Source organism: Bubalus kerabau, chromosome 1 (assembly GCF_029407905.1).
Source record: "Bubalus kerabau isolate K-KA32 ecotype Philippines breed swamp buffalo chromosome 1, PCC_UOA_SB_1v2, whole genome shotgun sequence".
NCBI lineage: Eukaryota > Metazoa > Chordata > Mammalia > Artiodactyla > Bovidae > Bubalus > Bubalus kerabau.
Window position 1 is genome coordinate 24946999 of NC_073624.1, and position 24509 is coordinate 24971507.

Genomic DNA, 24509 nt, shown 5'->3' on the forward strand with positions numbered 1-24509 from the left:
CAGAGCATAATTCCCTGCCCACGGGTGTCTCACTGAGGAAGCAGACATATGCAGTCAAGTCTGTACCACATGACCACGCCAAACACAGCTGAAGGGACCAGCGGTGAGTACCGGGCTCAAGGGCAGCCAATCCACAGGGTGATTATAAATTAACAGGTGGGCCAATGCAAAAGAGCGCCCAATCAGAGACACTGGCGAGCAGCTGAACCTATCAGAGTCTCTCTCAGGAATCTGAATTATGCCATACAGGGGAGAAAGTGAGTCGGCTGGATAAGTAAACATACCACAAACGGAAATAGTGAGGCAAGTGTCAAAGTGTTAGGAGAGGGGTGGTTGTGGGAATGGGGAGAAAGCAGGGTCCCCTCAACACCTGACAGTGTTCCATCTCTGTGAACCTGGCTGAGGGACTGTAGAGGGTTCCCAGACAGGGTTTTCTATCTTTCCTGAAAGGTGTAACCTTACAATTCCATTCCTCAGACAGCCCGAAGGAGACACTTTGCAGCCTTACAACCCCCCAAATCTAATACACACATGGTCCAAATTTTGATAAAATGAGGATAAGCCTCAGAGGCAATTTGGTACAAAGAGGTTCAATTTTACCTTTACTAATTTAGGGGAAACATCTTGGGAAACAGCATTAGCCATTCTATATGTCTTTAATGGGTTTACTGAAATTTGTCAGCTGACTCAAACACCTCTCACCTTTGAAACGAAACAAAACAAAATTATGTTGAAGGTGCTGTTGTCATCATTTTGGGGATAAAAACTAGGAGGATGGGTGACAATGCTGAAATCCTTTATGAGCATCAACTCGGGTGGCTCTTACCTTGCTGTTACTGGTTCATCAAAGCAGGTCACTGACCTCAGTCACGTCTATGCCATACTTGCTGTCATGGGAGTTCTTAAGCTGTGGGAGGAACCTGCCGGATTGCAAGCCCATGAAATGTACCATTGTGGAGATCCTGAGGGTTCTGCTATGACATTTATTGCAAATTCTGAGTCAATCATATTTAGGGACCCCTTTTAAAAAAATGGCTAAAGGAGTTATCCAATAGTAAGTTGCTACTGCCATCTGTACTTTGGCAAATCTGTACTTTGTCACATTAGCATGACTCAGTTCATCAAACTGAGGTCTTTTGATCTCATTAGTAAGAGGCGCCAATTTGTCCTAGCATTGCTGGGGAAGAGAATCTTTCAGTTACATGAATGAAGAAAGAGACACGCAGTCACGGTAGGGTGGCCAGAAAGATTGTAATTATGCTTGAAGGGCAGTGTCCTGATGAAGGGCCCCAGATGGATGGAGAGGACCAGGAGGCAGGGAAGGAAGGATGCTTCGTTGGCAGATAGGCTTCCCACTTGCCCATGAGGACGACATTGGGAGGATCTTCTGGGTTTTCACGACTCATGTTTTCTGTGGACTTTATAATTGTGCATCTTGCTGGGGGCTTCCATTAGCCCGTGGAATGAGATATTTCTGTGTGGCATCAACAATCTGCAATGGAAGAAATGCCATTAACAGCTTTCTCAGCCAACATAGGGGATGATACTCTGCAAAACTATGCCCGAAATATTGTCATTTCACCATCATTTAATCCTTTGTTAATTAAACAAAAAAGAAAAAAATGTTGAGTCTACCCACATCATTTTTTCTCTTAGCCATTAGTAAGAATCTGTTTGCAAAATTACTGGAAGTTGAAAGTAACCCAAGAAGTTCTTGGCGGGGAGAGTGAAGATTTTCTCATGGTGTAAATACCCTCAGGAGGCTTAATTACAGCAAATGATATAGCTATGTCCTGGCCTGTGTGTCATTCCAGGAAAAGGCAACGTCAGATAAAAGACCAAAGGGATTAACCTAGTCACAATTGCCTAGTTCAGTTCACTGAACGAGCAGTCTGGGCATGGCTTTCTGTCTTGGATCTTAGTGACTTCTGACCCCATAATACAAATGTGTCCCAAAGTGGTATTTTTGGCTGTTTGGCTTTGTTTGTCTTCAAGCCATCATGGCACCAATGTAGATTCCCTCTGGTTCTACTCAGCAGTGTCCCTGTTTTTGCAGGCATAAAATGGGTGCACTCATATGGGTGTCCAGATGATGCTAACAGACCCAGCCCAGTTCTTGGGGCGGCCCAGTGACTCAGAGAGGCAGCCAGCATGGTCCAGGAGATGCATTTAGACCACTGATGCTAAAAACAGTTCCTACACTCATGCATATTTCTAACCTCCCTCCCCCTTGTCCCCAAGGCGAAAAGCGGTGAGCTTGCTCCTCTTCACTCTCCACAGGAACCCTTCAAGCTGCCTTTTCTTTCAGGGATATTCACCTGCATCAGAGTTTATTGTCAATGGCAGTGGCAGTGGGGGGTTGGGAATGGTTTGGGAAGAAGCAAAAGGCACGATTTAGCTTCACTGCACTGCCCTGGTATGGATTCGGTCTGGATGGCTCAGGCTCCGCATGTCTGGAGGAATGACCCTGCCCTATCTGTCCTCTCCTGGGTCAGGAAAGCCACTGGAGAGGAAGCCTGACAGCTCGCCTGAGGAAGGTGGGCTTCCTCCGTCCCTCCTTGGAGAATGCAGATGAGCACATTTACCTGCAGCTGAGTGGGGGCTACCATACGCAGTTAATGCTACATCCTCCTCAGCGCCATCACTGTCTCGGGCTGAAAGCCAAAGGAGGGAAGGTCTGGGTTAGTGTCAGAGGTTCACCTGGAAACAGCACCTGAGGAGGGTGGGGCTCGGTGGCTTGCAAAGAGGCTCCTTCCTTTAAAAATAAATTCTCCACTGAGGCTTTTTTTTTTTTTAAATTTGTGATTTAAAAAAGAGCATTGTTAAAGCTTCGGAGGAAGGTTGCATACAGATCACAATTGTGTACGCAGGAGAAGTACCTCTGTGCTTAGTAATTGAAGGGGCTGAAGCCTCATCATCACTTTCTATGCTGAGCAAAAGCTGGTATTTGCAGTAAGGAAAATAATCTGAAGGGCTTGGGTTGGCAAGAACGCTTTTGTCCTGTTTTCCATCATTTGCTATTCATTGACTCGTTTTTTACATTGCATAGCCTCGTTCTGTCTTAATACCTTCCAAAAAATCATACTAGATTTGTCTGTAGATATTTAAACAACGGATAGAAAAAATGCCCACAATAATGTGATTCTTTAAAATGCACATGGGTCTTGGTTTTAGCGAACTTGATAAAACAATATTCTAAGTAATCTAAAACAGATAAAGTAGGCACTACTAGAACAAGAGCTTTCCTTTCATAAAAAAAGGTTCATGGCTGATATTCTAGATTTTTATTGCTTTTTTTTTGCCACATCCCGAGGCATGTGTGATCTTAGTTCCCTGACCAGGGATTGAACCCCCACTACCTTCAGTGGAAGCGTGGAGTCTTAACCACTGGACCACCAGGAAGTCCCCTGATATTCTAGGTTTAGGATCTTTGCAAATCATGTCACACTAAAAATTCTCAGTGAAAAGAGCAATTGATTTAAAAAATTCAGTTGATGCAGTTTTTCAGGAACATGTTTATATCTCAGGGCACAGACTATTTATACCCATTTGCTTGGTGTTTTGTAGTAATATGCCTGATTGGATTTTTATTCTTCATCTAGATGTTTTTATATCTTTGAACTAAGTCCATACATCACTTTAGAGAGAATCTTTAAAGACTAATCTTTTGAAAGACTTCCAGGGAAATGAAAGCCTTAATCCCCTTTGCTGATTTATTTCAGTGTACCAACTCTTTGCATTTAATGTGACTGCTTCGCGCTTCCATTTGGGTCTATTTCTACCCTTCATCTTTAGCTGGAGACAGAAAACAGGACAACAGCCTCTTGGGGAGAAGTCGTCATATGTGTGAAATTCCTTGCTAATCCCCTCTTGTCTTACTCTTCTTTTAACTGATTAATTCTGGTCTCAGAACCCAGTGGTAAATCAAATAATTATGTGACTATAATCACAGCTATAAATCAGAAGAGTCACATGACAAATGCATGCCTCACAGACTGGAACAAAATGTGTTTTGGTACAGAATTTAGAGAGAAGTAAATGTTGGCGAGAAAGGCATCTAAAGCTTAAGAACTACCATCTCACTTTCATCTTCTTAACCTTGCCACGTAGGTCTAATGTTATAACCCCTTCATCATCTTTGAGGTTTTCCACCAAACCTCTCCAGATCCCCACACTTGTCCTCAGTGGATCCCAGAGCTGGAATGGGTATTCTTGTCAGGGACTGACCGATGCTGAGAAAAAGGCCTGACTGTTCTTGCTGACCACACATCTGTCTACACAGCACTGCGATTGTTTCTTGAGCAGACAAAAACAAACACAGCTGTGAGTTGCTTTCCCACTGCCAGCTCTTGACCTACAGCAACACTTAGAATTTTTTACATTATTGTTATTACACTGTACTGCTCTCGTTCTTATCTATTTTGCATCTCTTTGTTTGTTTTTTTCCAAGCTAGGTGTCATTTTGTACATTCCTGAGTTTGAATCATTCTTCTAATTTTTGACATCTAATTTTTCCAGGTAACCTCCATCCTGATTCCCTTCTCTAAGCTTAAGTTTCTGGTTATTCTGCCCAGTTTTGGATAGCAATCTACATGTTCTTTTCTACGCCACTGATGTTTCTTCCCACAAAATATCAAATTGCATTGACAATGACTATCTCTGGCAGAAATGGATTTTCTACCAATGCTCTAATATAAAGATAGTTACAAGGAAACATTGCGCTTTTGAAAGCTCTTGTTTTTCCATAGGACATTTCTTAGAACACTTTAAATACCTGCCTAATCTTTGAGGGGTATGGAAAATTGATCATTACAAGTCCCAGTGTGTTTTGGGTATTATGAAACACTAAGAACTCTCTCTCTGATTTTGTTTCCTAGAGACATATGATGGAGAAGGCAATGGCACCCCACTCCAGTACTCTTGCCTGGAAAATCCCATGGATGGAGGAACCTGGTAGGCTGCAGTCCATGGGGTCGCAAAGAGTCGGATATGACTGAGCGACTTCACTTTCACTTTTCAGTTTCATGCATTGGAGAAGGAAATGGCAACCCACTCCAGTGTTCTTGCCTGGAGAATCCCAGGGACGAGGGAGCCTGGTGGGCTGCTGTCTATGGGGTCACACAGAGTCGGACACGACTGAAGTGACTTAGCAGCAGCAGCAGAGACATATGACAGCAAACAAAGCAGACAGAAGTTTTATCTTATTTTTTGGTGAGAACTATGAGAAGTCATTTCAAGAAAGACTGACTCTGCAATTCTGCCATGAACCTCACATCATCAAAAGCAATGAAAAACTCATATAGAAAGGATGTGTAGTCTCAATTTCCGATTCATGGTCAACTGAACTGAACAGAATTAATGGATGCAGCTATCTGAACAGGAATTAATTTGAATGTGTAATTAGCCATAGATTACAGCTCAAAAAGTGTATGACTTAACAGGAAAGCTTCTATTAATTTTTTTGAGCCTGGTGAACATAATGTATGCTATGCAATATGTAAAATAACATCATCTTTGCACATTAGAAATACATTGTGAGAAATCAGATGCCTATTAAGACACAGAAATGGATATAAAACTGTGATATTGGGTTATGAATAATGGGCCAGATGTTTCAGAAAGGAATTAATGAGTTTTGATGTATTTCTAGATCACTGATATTAGCCATTTATTCCCCCAGGTTATTGAAGTCCAAGTAACCTTGTTATCATGGATAATACATTTTATTCTTTAACAATGTATAGTCAGGTGACTTGGTCTTACATAAGGATTCAAATCTGACCCAGAAATTATTATGAAAATATCACATAAGCAAGTTCTTTATTTCTATTAATGATTACACATCTGAGCCTCTGTTCAGAATTCTCACTTAATGGTGCTTCCTGTCACTTTTTGTAAACCTTGAAGGCTCTCAGGAAGTGAATGGTTTGCAAAGTAGACATCCAGAAGTTATCGGGCTTTGTGACTCTAATGAAATGATGAGTTGTATGAATCAGTCTACTATGATGTTTGGGGAAGTTAGTTTTGAGACTTAAATTTTAAAACTGTCAGTCACTGCTGCCAGGGGTGACTTCTGCACTTGATGGCCAAAGCATCTGGACTTAGCACGCTATGTCATGCAAGGGCACAACCAAAGCCTAATTTGGGGCTGGTAAACTCATTTTATAGTGGGTGCCTTTCTTTATCCAGTAAGAATACTCAGAGCTACACCCTCTTTATTTAGGACCCCTGAGTCATTTCTGTCTTGGCCTCTCCTCATGAATCTCTCTATTCTGGAAGAACTGATTTTTCAGAACAGTTTAACGTTGACTCTGTCTGCCTCTCTAGGCTTGAGCTATTTAGTCACCTCCCTAGGTCTTCCCTGGTGGTCCAGTCAGTAAAGAGTCTGCCTGCAATGCAGAAGACCTGGGTTCAATCCCTGAGTTGGGAAAATCCCATGGAGGAGGAAATGGCAACCCACTCCAATACTCTTGCCTGCAGAAACCCATGGACAGAGGAGCCTGGTGGGCTACAGTCCATGGGGTCGCAAAGAGTCAGACACGACTGTGCGACTAACACTAGATCCTGACCATTCCCTTTTTGTTCCTTCCTGCTGTATCCTCTGGCCCTGTTTTTCCTCTTGCTTTGCTCACAGGAGAGCCTCCCCCAGTTCCCCAGAGAGTACCTCTTGAGAGCTCCTGGTTCTCTGCTCTGAAGCTGCGTTCGTAAGTCGGGAGGGGGCAGGCATTGCCTGGCAGGGGGCGATCCTGCTGACTCGATCGGTAGAGAATGCACAGCTCCGGGACAATGTACAGCAGCAAGAAAACCCACGCGTTGGTGACCAGCGCGATGCAGATGACGGGGTCGTCCCACTGGGGCTGCCGCTGGAGCTGTGTGTTGCCCCTCATGAGCATGGAGATCCACACCACCCAGATGATGATGGAGACGAGCACGGTGACAAAGATGAACCTGCCATGCTGCTTCCAGTTCTCACAAGGGCCGCAGAAGGTGGTCTTGGAGACAAAGAACGTGAGGGCCATCAGGAAGAGGACGTAGACCAGGAGGACCACGAAGTCCACGTTGAGCTGATAGGGTGTCATGTGCACAAACATGCCACCCCTGGTCATGATGAGAGTCACGTACTCAATGGCGATGATGGTCTGCAACAGGCTGACACCAATAGCAATGCACAGAATTGTCGTCCAAGAGAAGGAGACTCGACCCCGGACCAGCTTCACCAGGTTGGAGGCGTGAGCCAAGAGGCACGAGAAGCAGAGAGCAAAGAGGACCCCAAAGAGAAAGTAGCGGATGGGGGCAGTCTGCTGATTCAGCTGGATGATGAAGGCAAAAGCAAGGCCAAAGAGCCCCAGCACACCCAGGAGGAAGAGGAACTGGGTGGGGAGGACATTCCAGTGGGCGCAGTCTTGGACCCTTCTCATGAGGAAGAGAAACGCCAGGAGCAGCATGACTGTAACCACTATGCCAACTGCTGCCAGGGACTCCAGAACAATGCCCCATGCTCCCCCAGTGTCACAGAGGAAGTAATAGTCCCCCGTGGACTCCTTGCAGTCCTCATACATGGTGACTTGTTGGTATGTCACTAGAATGATCTTCTTTTCCCCTGCAAAAAAAACCAAGATGAAACAAACAGGACTTTACCTTTACCCACAGGAACGTCTGTTGGGTAGTCCTGGACAGGACACTATAATATCTCTGATTCCCAGATGAAGATGCCTGGACACATTGAATGAAATAGCTCAGAACTATCCACCCCTCAAAACTATCCTAGCTCTGTCCTGCTAGGAAAGGAGAACCATCTTCACTTGAGGACTCTGGATCATTCATGGATTTCATGTCATAATTTCCACCAAGGCTTTTTGAAGCCTAAGGCAGAATTTTTTTCATAAAGATGGGCTGTGTGACAACGTGTGTATGATTGCTGGACTCCAGTTATAGCAGGCTCCAGAACAAGGGTTGTCAACATTAATGGACCATTTGATCATTTAAGACATGAAGTGCTCCTCAAAGGAGACAGGCTCTTCCCAGTCATTTTAATGACTGTTCCTTCTTTTAATTCAAGTCAATCCAACACATTATGCTTAAATATCCGCTGTTCATTTGTCAAAGAATTTTACAAAGTGGTCTCTGCCCTCAATTTTTTTGGAGTGTAGCACCAAAATCTGTCTTGAGTAGGGTTGTCTAGAAAAAAAATCACACATATTCATTTGGAAACAAGTACCTAGCAGCTGAATACCCCTAGTTCCACTCCTCTTTGGTTATTCCCAAGCCAGCTGGCTTGAGTGACCCAGGCTGACAGCTGAGGGCATGGTCCCTTCATTCCCACTTACCTCCTCTGTGTCCACGCTGGAGGCTGAGGCTGTAGTGGCTGCGAGGTTGTAACTGCCAATGAGTAAGAAAGAGACAACCTCAGCGTCTTTAATCTCTCCCCAAATGGGCGGAAGGATGGAGGCACCCACTGGGGTTCCTACAGCGCCTATAAAAAGAACCGGAAGGTCAGAAAGACACACCTATTCAAGTTTCCCAGCAGCCTGTCTACAGAGATTTCTTTGGTGAGAACAACTGTTTTTCATTTTACTGCTAACCAGAGGCACCTTGACCTTAGGGAGGTCCTGAAGGGGGTGTGGCTTTAGGAAAGACTGCCTCTTCCCCACAGGTGCAGATGTGATGGGGGGCTGCAAAGGCCTTCCCTTGGCCACATGAGGACACGTTGTTCTTCTTCTGACCTACTCCCTACAAAGAGCTTCTCAAGTGGCTCGGTGGGCTTCTCAAGTGGCTCAGTGGTAAGGAATCTGCCTGCAATGCAGGAGACTCGGGTTCTATCCCTGGATCAGGAAGATCCCCTGGAAAAGGAAATGGCAACCCACTCCAGTGTTCTTGCCTGGAAAATTCCATGGACAGAGGAGACTGGCAGGATACAGTTCATGAGGTTGCAAGAGTTGGACATGACTTAGTGACTAAACTACCACCACTCCCTACAAAGTCATCTCCAGAGTATTTCCCACATCTTTATTTTGATCTTAAGATCCAAAGGAGCATCCTTTCCAAAGGAATCAAAGGTTGGCTGAGCCATAAAGGATTAGAAGGATCATGCACATTAAAAGGTCCACTGGTTGCCATCTCTGTGACTTCAGGGAAATATGACTTTTCTACTCTGCCACTTTCCTCTCCTTTGGAGGTCCTTCCTCAAGCTTTGGCTGCGCATAAGGTGGGGGCTCTACCTGGACCAGCTCTTCCAGGATTGCCAAGGCCTTTGGTATAACTTCCCTCTCTCCTTGCTCCCCTCACCCTTATCAGAATGCACTCTTATTGGATCTCATTCCATTGAGGCTTTCCCAGGGCCCAAGACAGAAGAATGTGCAATTAACAGTTCCAGCTCATATTGGTATAACATATTCTTTTTCTCTTGTGGTGATGTATAACACAGCACACAGGACAGGGTCCAGGCTATCTGACCACAGGCCACCCCTAATCCCCCCTTCAAATTTACTTACTCTTTGGTTCTTTTCCTGGATATTTGCATTAAAAAAAAAAAGTTTGGAGGTTTTAGTTTCATTTTTTAAATTAATAATTTTTAAAATTTTAATTCAATTTAATAAAAAATTTTATTGGGGTATAGTTGATTTACAATGTTGGTTTTCTGTGTATAGCAAAGTGAATCAATTATACATATACCTACATCATCTCTTTCTTTGGATTCTTTTCCTGTATAGGCCATTATAGAGTATTGAGTAGAGTTCCCTGTACTGTTCAGTAGGTTCCTACTACTTATCTATAATTAATTTTTAAAAATTGAAAATATAGTTGATTTACAATGTTGTGTTATTTCATGTCTGAACCACTTGACTGTGTGTATATATATATTATTTTTCATCTTCTTTTCCATTATGGTTTATTATGGGTTATCGAATATATGCATATTTGCTTCTAAAATATTATTTACTTATTCATTTTTTGGCATGTGGTATCTTAGTTCCTTGGCCAGGAATTGAACCTGCACCTCTGCAGTGGAAGCATGGAGTATTAACTGATGAACCACCAGGGAAGCTCTAACAGAGGACTTCTGAAGACCCTAATCAGTACTTTTTAGTGTGGTTTCAAGTCTCCCCATGATCCAGCCCCTCTTTCCACCATCCAACCATATTTCTTTCTCCTCTCCAGGCCTTGTTTTTCATTCAGGTCAGTTTTCTCCCTCTCATCTGCTCACCTTTTCTTAGAGGTTGTCCCTGTGCTGAACTGCCTTTTATTCTACTCCCATTTATCCTCTGTGCTCGATTCCCATTGATCCTGCTTCTTACCCAAGTACTTTCCCTGCCTTGGAGATCTAGTTCATCTTATCTCCTCTGTGAGCGTTCCTTCCTACCCTCATCACTCTGGCCCTCACTGATCACTCCCTCAGGGAACTTCACAGTCTGTACTGTCCAAAGTTATGGAAATAATATTTTCTGCCCATTTTATTTGTATTAATAAATGTATGAATAACTATAATAAATAAAATGAATTTAAATAATAAATAATAATAAAACAGAAACAGACTCACAGACTTAGTGAAGGAACTTATGGTTACCAGGGGAGAAGGATGAAGGAAGGGATAATCAGGGAGTTTGGGATTGACATCTGCTATATTTAAAATGTATAACCAACAAAGTCCTACTGTATAGCACAGGGAACTCTGCTCAGTGCTATGTGGCAGCCTGGATGGAAGGGGAGTTTAGTGAGAATGGATACATGTATAGTGTGGTTTCAAGTTTCCTTGTGATCTGGGCCATGTAGGACTGGGTCCCTTTGCATTCCACCTGAAACTATCATAACGTTGTTAATCAGCTATACCCTGATACAAAATAAAAAGTTAAAAAATAATAAATAATAACAAAAACAATTGTTGTTGTTGTTGTTCAGTTACTAAATCACGTGTGACTCTGCAATCCCATGGACTGCAGCATGCCAGGCTTCCCTGTCCTTCACCGTCTCCTGGAGTTTGTTCAAACTCAAGTCTGTTGAGCTGGTGATGCCATCCAACCATCTCATCCTCTATCATCCCCTTTTCCAGCCCTCGATCTTTCCCAACGTCAGGGTCTTTTCCAATAAAAACAATACATTTATTAATTTCTTTTATTTGTAATTCATCCCTTTGGTTAGATTTATAGTTGCTTGGGTGTTAGGCTCCACATTTTATGTCCTTATAGCACCTGGCCCTGCAGGGAGCACCTCCTAGGTGATGGATGAACTGATTAATGGAAGGATTCTAAGGATAGAATTCCAGGCCACATGAAGTTACTTTTTAGTAGTGTGCTTTTCCAACCCATGATTTTAAATGGAAGCCACCTGAGATAAGAATTTTAACAAACTCTGGACAAATTCATTCTGAAGTGGTATTCTATCATCTAGAATCTCCTTAACTTTAAAAAGCTGTGTTTTTTTCCCCCACTTTGAGAGAAGACTATTTTAGGGAGAAGCGTCCTCCCCTTTTCTCACTTTGGGCACAATCACAGTTTGTCTTAAGCTGTAAAAGCTTTTCTATAAAGTTTACATTAAGGGTAAAGGGATTTTCCAGATGCAGAAATATGACATCTGGGAAGATTCACCCAAAGACACGTGTGAATGGTGAAGTTGCTGTTAGACCAGCAGGAGAGGATTTCCCATTAATTCTTCCAAGATGACCATTTTGGTGACCTTTGGAGGAGAGACAGAGAAGGTCAACCCCTTTGGCTTTAGTCATGGGCATTCCTCACTGTTGTGAGGTTAGAGTTCCTGGCATACTTGTCTTCTAAGGAGATTCCTCCTGACCCCCTGATGGCTTGAGGCAGGTGAATTAAGGGTTAATGACCACAAAGCCCTTTGAGCACCTTAGATAAAAGAACTGTCTCAAGTACTAATTATTGTTATTTTAAAATCTAGGGTAATAAAGTTAGCCCATCTTCTCTAGGCCCTAAGCAAAGAGGGCTCTCTTTGCCTACACGCAAGCAAATTACTCACATCTCCTTCCTTTTGTCTTTTATGCTGTGACCACATCACACCAAACAGCTCAGGCTTTGATGAATCAAAGTATATTGATTACAAGTCCATTAAAAACAGAGATAAAACTGTCAAGAGGCCAAACGCCTTTTGCCAAACATCTTTTTGTGTTGTTTCCTTCTCCTAGAAACAAGCTGGAGGGAATGTTAGAGGTGACCTAATCTAACCCTTTCATTAATAATAATAAGGAAGCCACCATGATAATAGGAGGATTTTAACAACAGGGAGGCAGAGACCCAGAGAGATAAAGGGAGGTACCCAAGGGGTGGGATGTTAGGGGAGACAGCCAGCATTGTCTGACTCCTGGTCCCATTCTTGCTGCTGTACCAGGTTACTTTCCTGATATGTTTCATATTGTGAGGACAAGCCCTAGGAGGAATAAGCCCTTAGATGTGGCAAATGGGTCAGGATCAGAAAGAAAGAAAAATGTTGATTAGGAGAATGCATCACATACCCTTTATCCCAAAACAGCTGTCATTGTTGTTCAGTCGCTCAGTAGTGTCCAACTCTTTGTGACCCCATGAACTGCAACATACCAGCCTTCCCTGTCCTTCACTATCTCCCGGAGTTTGCTCAAACCTATGTCCATTGAGTTGGTGATGCCATTCAACCATCTCATCCTCTGTCGTCCCCTTCTCCTCCTGCCTTCAATCTTTCCCAGCATCAGGATCTTTTCCAATGAGTCAGCTCTTTGCGTCAGGAGGCCAAAATATTGGAGCTTCAGCTGTCCCGGTAAACATGTGAGGACCAGCTATATGAGATGGGTTGATCGGGCTGGGAGGAACATCTCTGATTCTTTTGCTCACTGGCCTTTCCAGGTCTGGCTTCACGGATTGCCCCCAGTGTAGTTGTTTAGGGCACAGTACACAGAAGGCTCCTGTGCTTAGAGTCTAATGTCCCGCCATCACCATCTTCAAATTCTTAATAATTTAATCTTGAATTTGTGTTTTATTTATTTTTAATGAAAAAGCTATTGGCTTAAACAATTTTTTTAAAGAAATTTATTGCATTTGAGATTTTAAATCCCCTATGTGGGCTTGAACTGGTGTCTCCTGCAGTGGAAAGGTGGAGTCTTAACCCTTGAACCACCAGGAATTCCCTGAATTTGTTTTATGAATGAAGTCAGATGGTACTTGGAGCTTTGGCTCATGCATAATCCTGCCTTCCATCTCTTTTGTGTCTCATCACCTGTCTCTCTCCCTGGGACAGGTTCTTGGCCACCCTCTCTCTGCCACCCCTTGGGGGCCCCAGGGCCCCTGGTTTCCCCATTTCTGCCCCTGTCCCTAGACTCCCTCCACACTCCACCTGGGCTCACCTGTCTGACATGAGTTGGGGTGATAGACCTTGGAAAGGGGGGATTGATTTATGTCCAGGCAGGATACTACATTTTCATTTTGCACTGGGTCATGCAAATTATGCTTTTGAACTGTTGTGTTGGAGAAGACTCTTGAGAGTCCCTTGGACTTCAAGGAGATCAAACCAGTCCATCCTAAAGGAAATTAATCCAGAATATTCATTGGAAGGACTGATGCTGAAGCTGAAACTCCAATACCTTGGCCCCTGACACAAAGAACTTACTCATTGGAAAAGACCCTGATGCTGGGAAAGATTGAAGGCAGGAGGAGAAGGGGATGACAGAGGATGAGATGGTTGAATGGCATCACCGACTCAATGGACATGAGTTTGAACAGGCTCTGGGAGTTGGTGATGGACAGGGAAGCCTGGCGTACTAGAGTCCATGGGGTTGTAAAGAGTTGGACACAACTCTGCAACTAAACTGATGCAAATTATGTAACTAGCCCTGGTCATCTCCTTCAATTTTCTGGCATATGATAGCTAACTCGATCAATTTCCTATCAGGATGTTAATATTGTAGAGTTTAATTGTATTTTATAATGTGAAGTTATTAATAGTTGTGAAGAATTACAGTGTTTTATTTGGGTCAGGAAACTGTGAAAACTCTCAACCAAGCCTTATTTAATTAATAGGGGTATTTGGGGGAGGGAAGTTATCTGACATTTTTCTCCAGTTTTTGCCTATTATAACATTTAAATTGAACTAATATGTTGTTGTTGAGTCACTAAGTTGTGTCCAACTCTTTGCAACCCCATGGACTGTAGCCTGCCAGGCTCCTCTGTCCATGGAATGTCCCAGGCAACAGCACTGTAGTGGGCTGACATTTTCTTCTCCAGGGGATCTTCCCAACCCAGGGATCGAACCTAGGTCTCCTGCATTGGCAGGCGGATTCTTTACCACCGAGCCACCAGGGAAGCCCTAACTAATATATACATTGCTATTATAGTGAGTTGTTTTATCATTATTATAAGAAAGCAGATGATGAGACAAATATAGAGGTATGTTCAAATTCAACTTCTGGATCTGGAAGTGTAAACATGACAATACTGAAAAAAATGTTGATTAATAAAAAAATTTATTTCATTTGAGCTGTATTCTGAAAAGTAGATGCAGGATCTTATAATGAAGATTATTTAAATGTGATTTTAAAAATATGCAAAACTTAACAGAAGTGAGACTCAACATATAATCTATAATGAAATTTTTATAAAGGAAAACTTAAAATCTTCAAAATTAAAAACATATCCAGGGAAACAACATGGTATCCTGTCACTAAATCCCACTCATATTTCCAAAGGTGAAATACATGAATTTATCAGTGATTCCTAAGTTGTTATCTACTGTTAATAAAAGACGCTTCTAATCATCTATTTAGCAATATACTGTGTGTGTGTGTGTGTGTGTGTGCGTTCAGTGGCTAATTTCGGGCCGACTCTTTGCAGACTCCATGGACTGTAGCCCACCAGGCTCTTCTGTCCATGAGGTTCTCCAGGCAAGAATACTGGAATGGATTGCCATTTCCTTCTCCAGGGGATCTGCCCAACCCAGAAATCAAACCTGTGTCTACAGCATTAGCAGGTAGATTCTTTATCATTGAACCCTCAGTTCAGTTCAGTCGCTCAGTCGTGTCTGACTCTTTGCGACTCCATGAACCCCAGCACGCCAGGCCTCCCTGTCCATCACCAACTCCCAGAGTCCACCTAAACCCATGTCCATTGAGTCAGTGATGCCATCCTACCATCTCATCCTCTGTCGTCCCCTTCTCCTCCTGCCCTCAATCTTTCCCAGCATCAGGGTCTTTTCCCATGAGTCAGTTGTTCTAATCAGGTGGCCAAAGTATTGGAGTTTCAGCTTCAACATCAGTCCTTCCAACGAACACCCAGGACTGATCTCCTTTAGGATGGACTGGTTGGATCTCCTTGCAGTCCAAGGGACCCTCAAGAGTCTTCTCCAACACCACAGTTCAAAAGCATCAATTCTTCTGCGCTCATCTTTCTTTATAGTCCAACTCTCACATCCATACATGACCACTGCAAAAACTATAGCCTTGACTAGATGGACCTTTGTTGACAAAGTTATGTGTCTGCTTTTTAATATGCTGTCTAGGTTGGCCATAACTTTCCTTCCAAGGAGTAAGTGTCTTTTAATTTCATGGCTGCAATCACCATCTGCAGTGATTTTGGAGCCCAGAAAAATAAAGTCAGCCACTGTTTCCACTGTTTCCCCATCTATTTCCCATGAAGTGATGGGATGGGATGCTATGATCTTAGTTTTCTGAAGGTTGAGCTTTAAGCCAACTTTTTCACTCTCCTCTTTCATTTTTATCAAGAGGCTCTGTAGTTCTTCACTTTCTTCCACAAGGGTGGTGTCATCTGCATATCTGAGGTTATTGATATTTCTCCCGGCAATCTTGATTCCAGCTTGTGCTTCATCCAGCCCAGCATTTCTCATGATGTACTCTGCATAGAAGTTAAATAAGCACTGTGACAATATACAGCCTTGACATATTCCTTTTCCTATTTAGAACCAGTCTGCTGTTCCATGTCCAGTTCTGACTGTTGCTTCCTGACCTGCATACAGGTTTCTCAAGAGGCAGGTCAGGTGGTCTGGTATTCCCATCTCTTTCAGAATTTTCCACAGTTTATTGTGATCCACACAGTCAAAGGCTTTGGCATAGTCAATAAAGCAGAAATAGATGTTTTTCTGGAACTCTCTTGCTTTTTCGATGATCCAGCGGATTTTGGCAATTTGATCTCTGGTTCCTCTGCCTTTTCTAAAACCAGCTTGAACATCTGGAAGTTCACAGTTAACATATTGCTGAAGCCTGGCTTGGAGAATTTTGAGCATTACTTTTTACTAGCGTGTGAGATGAGTGCAATTGTGCAATTTGAGCATTCTTTGGCATTGCCTTTCTTTGGGATTGGAATGAAAACTGACCTTTCCCAGTCCTGTGGCCACTGCTGAGTTTTCCAAATTTGCTGGCATATTGAGTGCAGCACTTTCACAGCATCATCTTTCAAGATTTGAAATAGTTCAACTTGAATTCCATCACCTCCACTAGCTTTGTTTGTAGTGATGCTTCCTAAGGCCCACTTGAACCCTTAGGGGAGCCCAATAATATATTAGGTGGCAAAAAAGAAAGAAAAAAAAAACGGGACATACAGCTGCTAAAAATTCTTTCAGGATATATGTTGTTGTATTAGATGCTCAGTTGTGCCCAGCTCTTTGTGACCCCATGGGATCACACCAGGATCCTCTGTCCATGGGATTTTCCAGGCAAAGATACTGGGGTGGTTTGCCATTTCATTCTCCAGGAGATCTTCCCAACCCAGGGATCGAACTTGTGTCTCCTGCAATGCAGGCAGATTCTTTACCAACTGAGCTACCAGGGAAGCCCCATGGAATAGTAGATATGATTTTTGAGGATAAAAATGATAAACCAGCTAACAATGAAAAATTATACCTCTTAGTATCCCATAACAGTTCATCAAATCTGTATTACTACAGAACATAGGAAGCAACTTTTAAACGCAATTACTGTATGATGTAGAGTCTGTGATTCAGCTTGATAAAAGCACTGTTGAAAATTGCCAGCACTTTTGGTGAGATTCAAAATGAGTGGAAAAAACAATTTTTATAGAGGATTTCTTGTGCTGTTTAATTTCACTCACACTGGATGAAGTATGATCTCTGAGATGGAAAAATATATTGTTAATTCAACTGTTTAAACTAGAAAAACTGTAAAGGAGTTATAAACTTAGACAACAAATGTGACCAAAAATATGGCAGAGTTGTAAAAAATGGTTGAAAATGGCTAACAACCCTGGTTTATTCATCATGAAGCTTTGCAACCTAAAGATATTTTACTTGAACCTCATGAATTTCTTGAAATCAAATGAAATGCCAGTGAGCAAAACTTTTAGACATATTTTGTTCACATGTTGGAACTGACTATATCCACTTACTGCACACGGTGGAATTCCTGGTTGCCAGAAGGTACTAAGCTGAGCATAATATATAAACTCAGAAATAAGATGTCGATTTCTTGAGTTGAAAAACTATCTCACTTGGCCAATATTTACGTGATATTTGGATAATAAAAGCGCACTTTTAACTGCTTTTTTGAACATTCTTGAGTACAATTTTGGAAGAAAACCATGGTATATTTTAACATGTCAAACACATTTGAAGATTCCAAGAAATGTGGCAGTTTTAAAAGAGGGTTGTAATTCATCAAGAGATGGGGTCGAATTCCCCTCCACTTGAAGCTCTGGCTGGCCTTAGTGATTCTCTTGTAACCAATAAAATGGGGTGGAGGTGATGATATGCGATTTCTGCCAAGGCTAGGTCAAAATGTGCCTTCCAGCTTTAGTTTTGGTCCCTTGGACTACTCTGGATTCTTTCTTCTGAGACACAGCTTCCTTGTTCTGAGAAGCCCAAGCCACACAAGAGACTACACGCAGGTTCTCCGGTCAACATCACCAGCTGACGCCAGCCTCCCAGCAATCATGGCCAAAGGACCAGACATGGGAATGGAAGTCTGCTGGGAAATGGATTCTCTTGTTTCAGCAGTTCAATCAAATCTTCGATGAACGGAATTTATGTATTTGTCAAATGCAAGACATACTTGCTTTGCTATGAGTTTTCTACAAGTTCAAGTTTATTTCTAAAGAGTTCTAAAATAGCCTAGTTGAAGCCAAAGGCACATATCCCTGAATGATCAGGTAATCTCAGAGGCACCAGCATTCCATCGAAAAGGATGTTCATTCCAAAGTCTTTAAATTTTCTTTATAATCGGAGTAATTCTAGCTGATGCATATTTTCAACATGATTGCAATACAGAGAATGGAATGCTATAAAGTCAGTTTGAATGAAATAAAGTTAGAGATATGCATTTTTACATCTCGCTTTTCTCTCATGGTCACAATCATAACTTTTTAGAGGAAAATATGAAGCTTGAAAGAAAAACGTGAATAAAAGATCCTTGCTTTTCAAAACTATAAATCAATAATTGAACAAGGAAGAGAATAAATGACTTCATTTAATTCTTACACTACATTATGTTTATCATGTAGATTAAGATTAAAGAAAAAATTTCTGGTGCTAAATATTAAAGATTACTATATTACCAATCACAACAACCTATTTGGGTGAATTTTTAGGGTTTTAAATTTTGGTTGGATTTAAAAAAAGAAAGAACCAGGTCCAATAGTGTATCAGATGTACATGTTATTGTGTCTTCAGGTAGTCCACTGGAATGAATTTTACACACAGGTAGGCTGCAGTCCATGGGGTCGCGAAGAGTCGGACACGACTGCGCGACTTCACTTTCACTTTTCACTTTCATGCATTGGAGAAGGAAATGGTAACCCACTCCAGTGTTCTTGCCTGGAGAATCCCAGGGACGGGGAAGCCTGGTGGGCTACCGTCTATGGGGTCGCACAGAGTCAGACACGACTGAAGCGACTTAGCAGCAGCAGCAGCAAGCACATCTGTTCACTCAATAACAATCATGTCTAAATTTTTGTTTGTGTTATTTATTTAGAATTTTTATATTCTATATGAATAGCAATAAAATACTATGCAATGTTGTCTCTGTCATGCTTTTTTTAAGTAGATTTAAATTTAAAAAAATTATTTATTTATTTTGGCTAGGCTGTGTGGCTTGTGGGATTGAACCTGTGCCCTAGGCAGGCAGTGAAGGCATGGAGTCCTAACCACTGCGCAGTCAGGGAATTCCCAATAGACTTTTTTTTCAGAAGCAGTTTTAGTTTTACAGAAAAACTGAGTTTTACAGAAAAATACAGATTTCCCATTCTCCCCCTTTCTTTCTCCCTACCCTTGTTTCCCATAGTATTAACATCTTGAATTAGTGTGGTACATTTGTACTATTGATGAACTAATATTGATATATTATTATTTTCTAAAGGCTTCCCTGGTGGCTCAGATGGTAAAGAATCTGCCTGCAATGCAGGAGACTGGAGTTCGATTTCTGGGTTGGGACTATCCCATGGAAAAGGAAATGGCAACCCACTCCAGTATTCTTGCCTGGAGAATTCCATGACAAAGGAGTGGACTCTTTAGCTTCCTCTGTCCATGGAATTATTTTCTGAAGTCTATTGTTTATGATGTTCACATTTGTTCTTTCTGTTGTAAATTCTATGGATTTTGACAAATGTATAACAACATATATCCATCATTACAGGGTCATATAGTATTTATTGTTCCACTACTCTAAAAATCACCTATACTCCATCTATTCACCCCTCTTTCTCTCCACTGCTGAGCTTTTACTTTACCATTGGTAGTAATGGAAAGTATTGCTTCATAAAATATGTGTTACGCATGTGTGAGTGCTTGTACTGGGTTGAAAGGTAAAATGTAATTTGATTGTGGATTGGGGTAAGAACAAAGCTTGAAAAATACTAGCCTCATTAAATGAGTTCTTGCTTGCACTCTAACTTGAGTCTGGCTGTTTGCTATGAACTAGCTCTCTGCTGCTGCCCTGGTCTTGGGCAAATCTCTTGATCTCAGGATGATTTCTGGCTTTTTGACTAGAGTGAGTTTGTGAATAGTGGTGCTGTTCAGAGAGTCCAGGAAAACAGAGGAAGGAAAAGATTTGGGGGGTTTAAAGAATCCCCCCAAAAGTTAAAGTTCCATTCTGGTTGTGTCATCTGAGAAATCTGAATTACTTATGTGAAAACGTCAAGCAAGGCGCTGGATCCATACATCTGGAGCTTATAGATTTATTTCTGCCTTTTTGTACTTTTCAAAAATGTTTAACTTCCTGTTGGCATTGTAGATGTATACCAAGCTGATGGCAAACAGGTGGACTGGCTGCCCCTCTCCACTCCTCATTTTCCAGCTTGCTTTCAGCTGCTGCATGAATTGGGAAACACATTCATTCTTTTATTCATCCCACATTCATACACTGAGCTTTTGCTGGGAGCTGAGGGTACAGAAATGAATAGTATTACTCTGCTCAGTATTCTGTAATAACCTACATGGGAAAAAGAATTTGAAAAATAGATACATGTGTTTATGTATGACCAAATCGCTTTGCGGCACACCGGAAACTAACAGAAATAGTAAATCAATTATGTTGTTGTTTAGTCGCTAGGTTGTGCCTGACTCTTTTGCAACCCCATGGACCATAGCCCACCAGGCTTGTCTGTCCACGGGATTTCCCAGTCAACAATACTGGAGTGAGTTGCCATTTTCTTCTTCAGGGAACCTTCCCTACCCTCTTCGAAAGATCAGGATCCAACGGGTAGAACCCGCGTCTCCTGCGCTGACAGGCAGATTCTTTACCATTGAGCCACCAGGGAAGCCCTACAAAAGGATAAATATAACTCACACTGATGTCTGTTATATAGGAAATCCTAACAGTTATCATCAAAAGGAAAAAATACTTTTCTATTTGCTTAATGTTTCTTTCTTTCTTCCTTCTTTTTTTTTTTTTTTTGGTCACTAGGGATATTTCCCAACCAGGGACAGAACCCAGGCCCTGGCAGTGAAAGCCCAGAGTCCTAACCACTAGGTCACCGGGAACTCCCATTTAAAGCTGTTTCTATATGAGATGATGGACGTTCACTAAACTTATTGTGGTAATGATTTAATCACATATGGAAGTCAAATCATTATACCATACACCTTAAAGTTATACAGTGCTGTATGTCAATTATATCTCATTAAAACTGGAAGAAAAAGTCCCTATGTTGTAGACATTATTTAAGGAGGGATGATGGTCCTTTGTTAGTATTGGGGTAACAAGAACTTCTTTTATCTGACTTTTAATCAAGAGGACAGACAGGGCTGCTGATCTGACAGGGGGAAAATAGGTTGCTGCTGTTCTCTGTGCTGTCTCTAGAGTTAGAAGCTCATGGAATTTGTTCATCTACACTCCAGGCAGCGGCCTATGCCCTAGAGACACAGGGATCATAGCACTGCCACATTGGCTGAGCCTCAGAATAAATGATACAGGGAGGAGGGAGCACCCACCTCGTACACTCACTTGTAGAGCCACATTCTGCCTCATTACCTTTCTTGCCAGACAAGGGAAACAGACACTGAGAGTTCAGTGTATTTGGTCTTGGAGTTAAACTGCCTAAGTTCAAATTCTGGCTCTGTTGGGTATCATCTGTGTAGCCTAGAGCATGTTGATGAACCTCTCTGGACTGCCCTAGTTTATCTGTAAATGGGGGTATTGCCTGTGACTCCCTCATAGGATTGTGGGGTCTAATAGAAAGGGAATTCATGTAACAAGTTTGTGTAGTGCCTAGAACATGGTGAATGCTTAATAAATGTTAGCTGTCAATAACTCTTATTTTTTAAAATTCAGCTGATCTACATTAATAAGACCGAGCATCTATTGTACACATACCCTTGTAGACTTAGAAAGTATTCACAACCTAAACGTTATGTTTTATTCGGCAGGAATTTTTAGGACTTCAAACCCAGGAGGCAGTAGCTCAAGTAACCCTGAGAGAACTGGTCTGAGGAGGCAGAGCCAGGTTCACAAGTTTTGCAACAAAGGGCTGGTAGTCTGAACAAAGGGCAGGTAGTCAAGAGATTATTGTGAATTAAAAGGAAAATAAGTTAAGGAATTTAGCACTGTTCTTGTATGGGAAGATGCAAGAGTCTGGGCTCACTAAAATCATTTATTTGATATGCACCTCAGCTATCTGGGGCCAGCATCTTGTGTTTTCACATCCTGAGTGTCCTCAGGGCTCACCGTAGAGGGAGGCTACAGTCAGATGGCTACTAGATGGCAGGTATTCTTTTCCTTCCCGAGTTCCCCCAGGGCTCACTGGCTGATGACCATGACAGCCTTTGTTCACTGATATGGCAGGCAGTATTCCCTTTCTTGCCCTTACTCTACGGGGTGACTGGGGACTATAAATCACTAAGGAAGAGGGATGTAACTGGAGACCGTGTCATAGTGATCAGAGCTACAGCTCAGTTTTATTTAGAAAATAAAGGAAAGTACATCCTCGAGGCATGAGGGCACGCCGACCCAAGAGAAGAGAGAGAGAGAGACCCCCGGCCCTTTGGCTCCTCTTTTTGTATGTTTTTTCTCCTCCCCCTGGGCCTTCCCTATGTAAATTGGGCTGGCCAGGAGAGCTGTTTGTTCTACCTGAGGTCCTCACTCTGGTCCTTGGACCTTCCTTGGTTCTATTTTTGAGGGCTTTTCCCTTCCTTGTGTTTTAGCCACCTCCATTCTGGACTCTGTCCTATTCTAACAGATTCAAAGACTCTTGAGCTGGGACTTGAAAGACGGGTAGAGGATAGATAGGGAGGTGGGGGGTGGATTCTAGGTGTGGTAGGCAAGGTAAGCAAAGTCACGGAGCATGAGAGTGGGGGACATTGCAGGGGAACCAGCATTTATTCTGGTTCTGCTAGAGGGAAGGGAACCCAGGAGGAAGAGGCACGATGTGAGAAAAGGCTGTGTTTGAGCCAGCACATAAAATGACTTTTTGATGAAAGTCTGGGCTTCCCAGGTGGCGCTAGTTGGAAGAACCTGCCTGCCAATGCAGGAGATATAAAAGACAGGTTGGATCCCTGGGTCAGGAAGATCCCCTGGAGGAGGCCATGGCAACCCACTCCAGTATTCTTCCCTGGAGATTCCCATTGACAGTGGAGACTGGCAGGCTACAATCCATGGGATCACAGAGTCAGATATGACTGAAGCGACTGATAATTAACTCCTTGCCAAGAAAAGGTGATTCAGATTTTACTCCTTGTTTGATTATGAGATGACTCTATGCAGCCCACACCTTCAGTCTATGCTGGCCATTTTCCACCTTACATGGATTGGTTTCTGATTCTGCATGTGTATTGCTTCAGTCTATCTTCTTATTCCTAGAGAATTATGGTTGCTATAGAAACCAAATACTTTAAAGGAAAACTTAGAGCTTGTCAAGGATATAAATTCGAAGGCAAAACCTATGGCATTCAATCAAATAAATACCCATCTGTGTGGCATGCTATGAAGCTTTAATTACAGTGCTCAAGATCAAAGTAACATTACTCAAGAGTGGAGAAGCCAAATGTAAATGAAGGAGGTCTTAACCTGAGCTCAGCCAAGCATTGCACAGTACAGACAATCACCTGATGGCCCCTAAGTTATCTGTGTAAGCAGGAGAGTGTGGAATTATGTTGTGGTACACACAGGACAAAGTTTATTGGGTGTGATCACAAAACATACAAGGATAACTCTTTTTCTTGAGGGATGTTTTATTTTTCTAATCAATATCTTTTATTGAAGTATAGTTGATTTACAGAAATGTTAATTTCTGCTGTGCAGCAAAGGTATTCATTTATACATATATATGTGTGTGTGTGTGTGTGTGTGTGTGTGTTAGTGGCTCAGTTGTATCTGACTCTTTGCAACCCCGTGGACTACAGCCCACCAGGCTCCTCCATCCGTGGAACTCTCCAGCCAAGAACACTGGAGTGGGTTGCCATTTCCTTCTCCAACATATATATGTATATATATGTAAATGTATACTTTAAAAAAAATTCATTTCCATTATGGTTTATCATAGGATATTGAATACAGTTCTGTGTTATACATTAGGACCTTGTTGTTTATGCACTCTTCAGCTTATATCTGTTAACCTCAAACTTCCCACTCCATGCCTCCCTCAACCTTCTCCTCCTTGGCAACTACCAGTCTGTTCTGTTAGTGATTGTTTCGTAGATAGGCTCATTTGTGTCATATTTTATACGCCATATATAAGTGATACCATATGGTATTTGCCCTTCTCTTTTTTATTTACTTCACTTAGTATGATCATCTCTAGTTGCATCCATGTTGGTGCAAATGGCATTATTTCATTTTTTTATGGCTGAGTAATATTCCATTGTGTGTGTGTATATATATACACACACACACATCACATCTTTTTTTTAATACAAGATTTGGAGTTTTTAAAAAATAATTTTATTTATTTTTGGCTGTGCTGGTTCTTCATCATTGTATAGGCTTTCTTCCTAGTTGTGGTGAGTGGGGGCTGTTCTCTAGTTGTGGTCCTTGGGCTTCTCATTGCAGTGGCTTTTCTTGTGGAGCACATGCTCTAGGATGTGAGGGCTTCAGCAGTTGCAGCACATGGGCTCAACAGTTGTGTCTTCTGGGCTTC

The 24509-nt window shown here is 42.2% G+C and overlaps 1 protein-coding gene across 2 annotated transcripts; it reads right to left on the bottom strand.

The window, feature by feature from the left end:
• Positions 1–1234: 1234 nt before the first annotated feature.
• GPRC5D (G protein-coupled receptor class C group 5 member D) lies at positions 1235–8545 on the bottom strand. Of its 2 annotated transcripts, XM_055566144.1 has the most exons (4): positions 8328–8545; positions 6665–7600; positions 2586–2654; positions 1235–1492 (listed from the first exon to the last, which is right to left on the bottom strand). In XM_055566144.1, exons 2-4 carry the CDS (start codon positions 7557–7559, stop codon positions 1485–1487), a joined length of 972 nt encoding a protein of 323 aa, XP_055422119.1. In that variant the 5' UTR covers positions 7560–7600; positions 8328–8545; the 3' UTR covers positions 1235–1484. The 2 variants fall into 2 exon arrangements, with proteins under 2 accessions (XP_055422119.1, XP_055422120.1); XM_055566145.1 differs by lacking the exon at positions 2586–2654.
• Positions 8546–24509: the final 15964 nt, after the last annotated feature.

Excerpts from the sequence above, each read along its gene's own strand:
- GPRC5D (XM_055566144.1), bottom strand. The coding sequence starts at position 7,559 with ATGTATGAGGACTGCAAGGAGTCCACGGGGGACTATTACTTCCTCTGT. Across the intron at positions 2,655-6,664 it reads GAACCAGGAGCTCTCAAGAG|CCCGAGACAGTGATGGCGCT; the intron begins GTACTCTCTGGG and ends TTTGGCTTTCAG.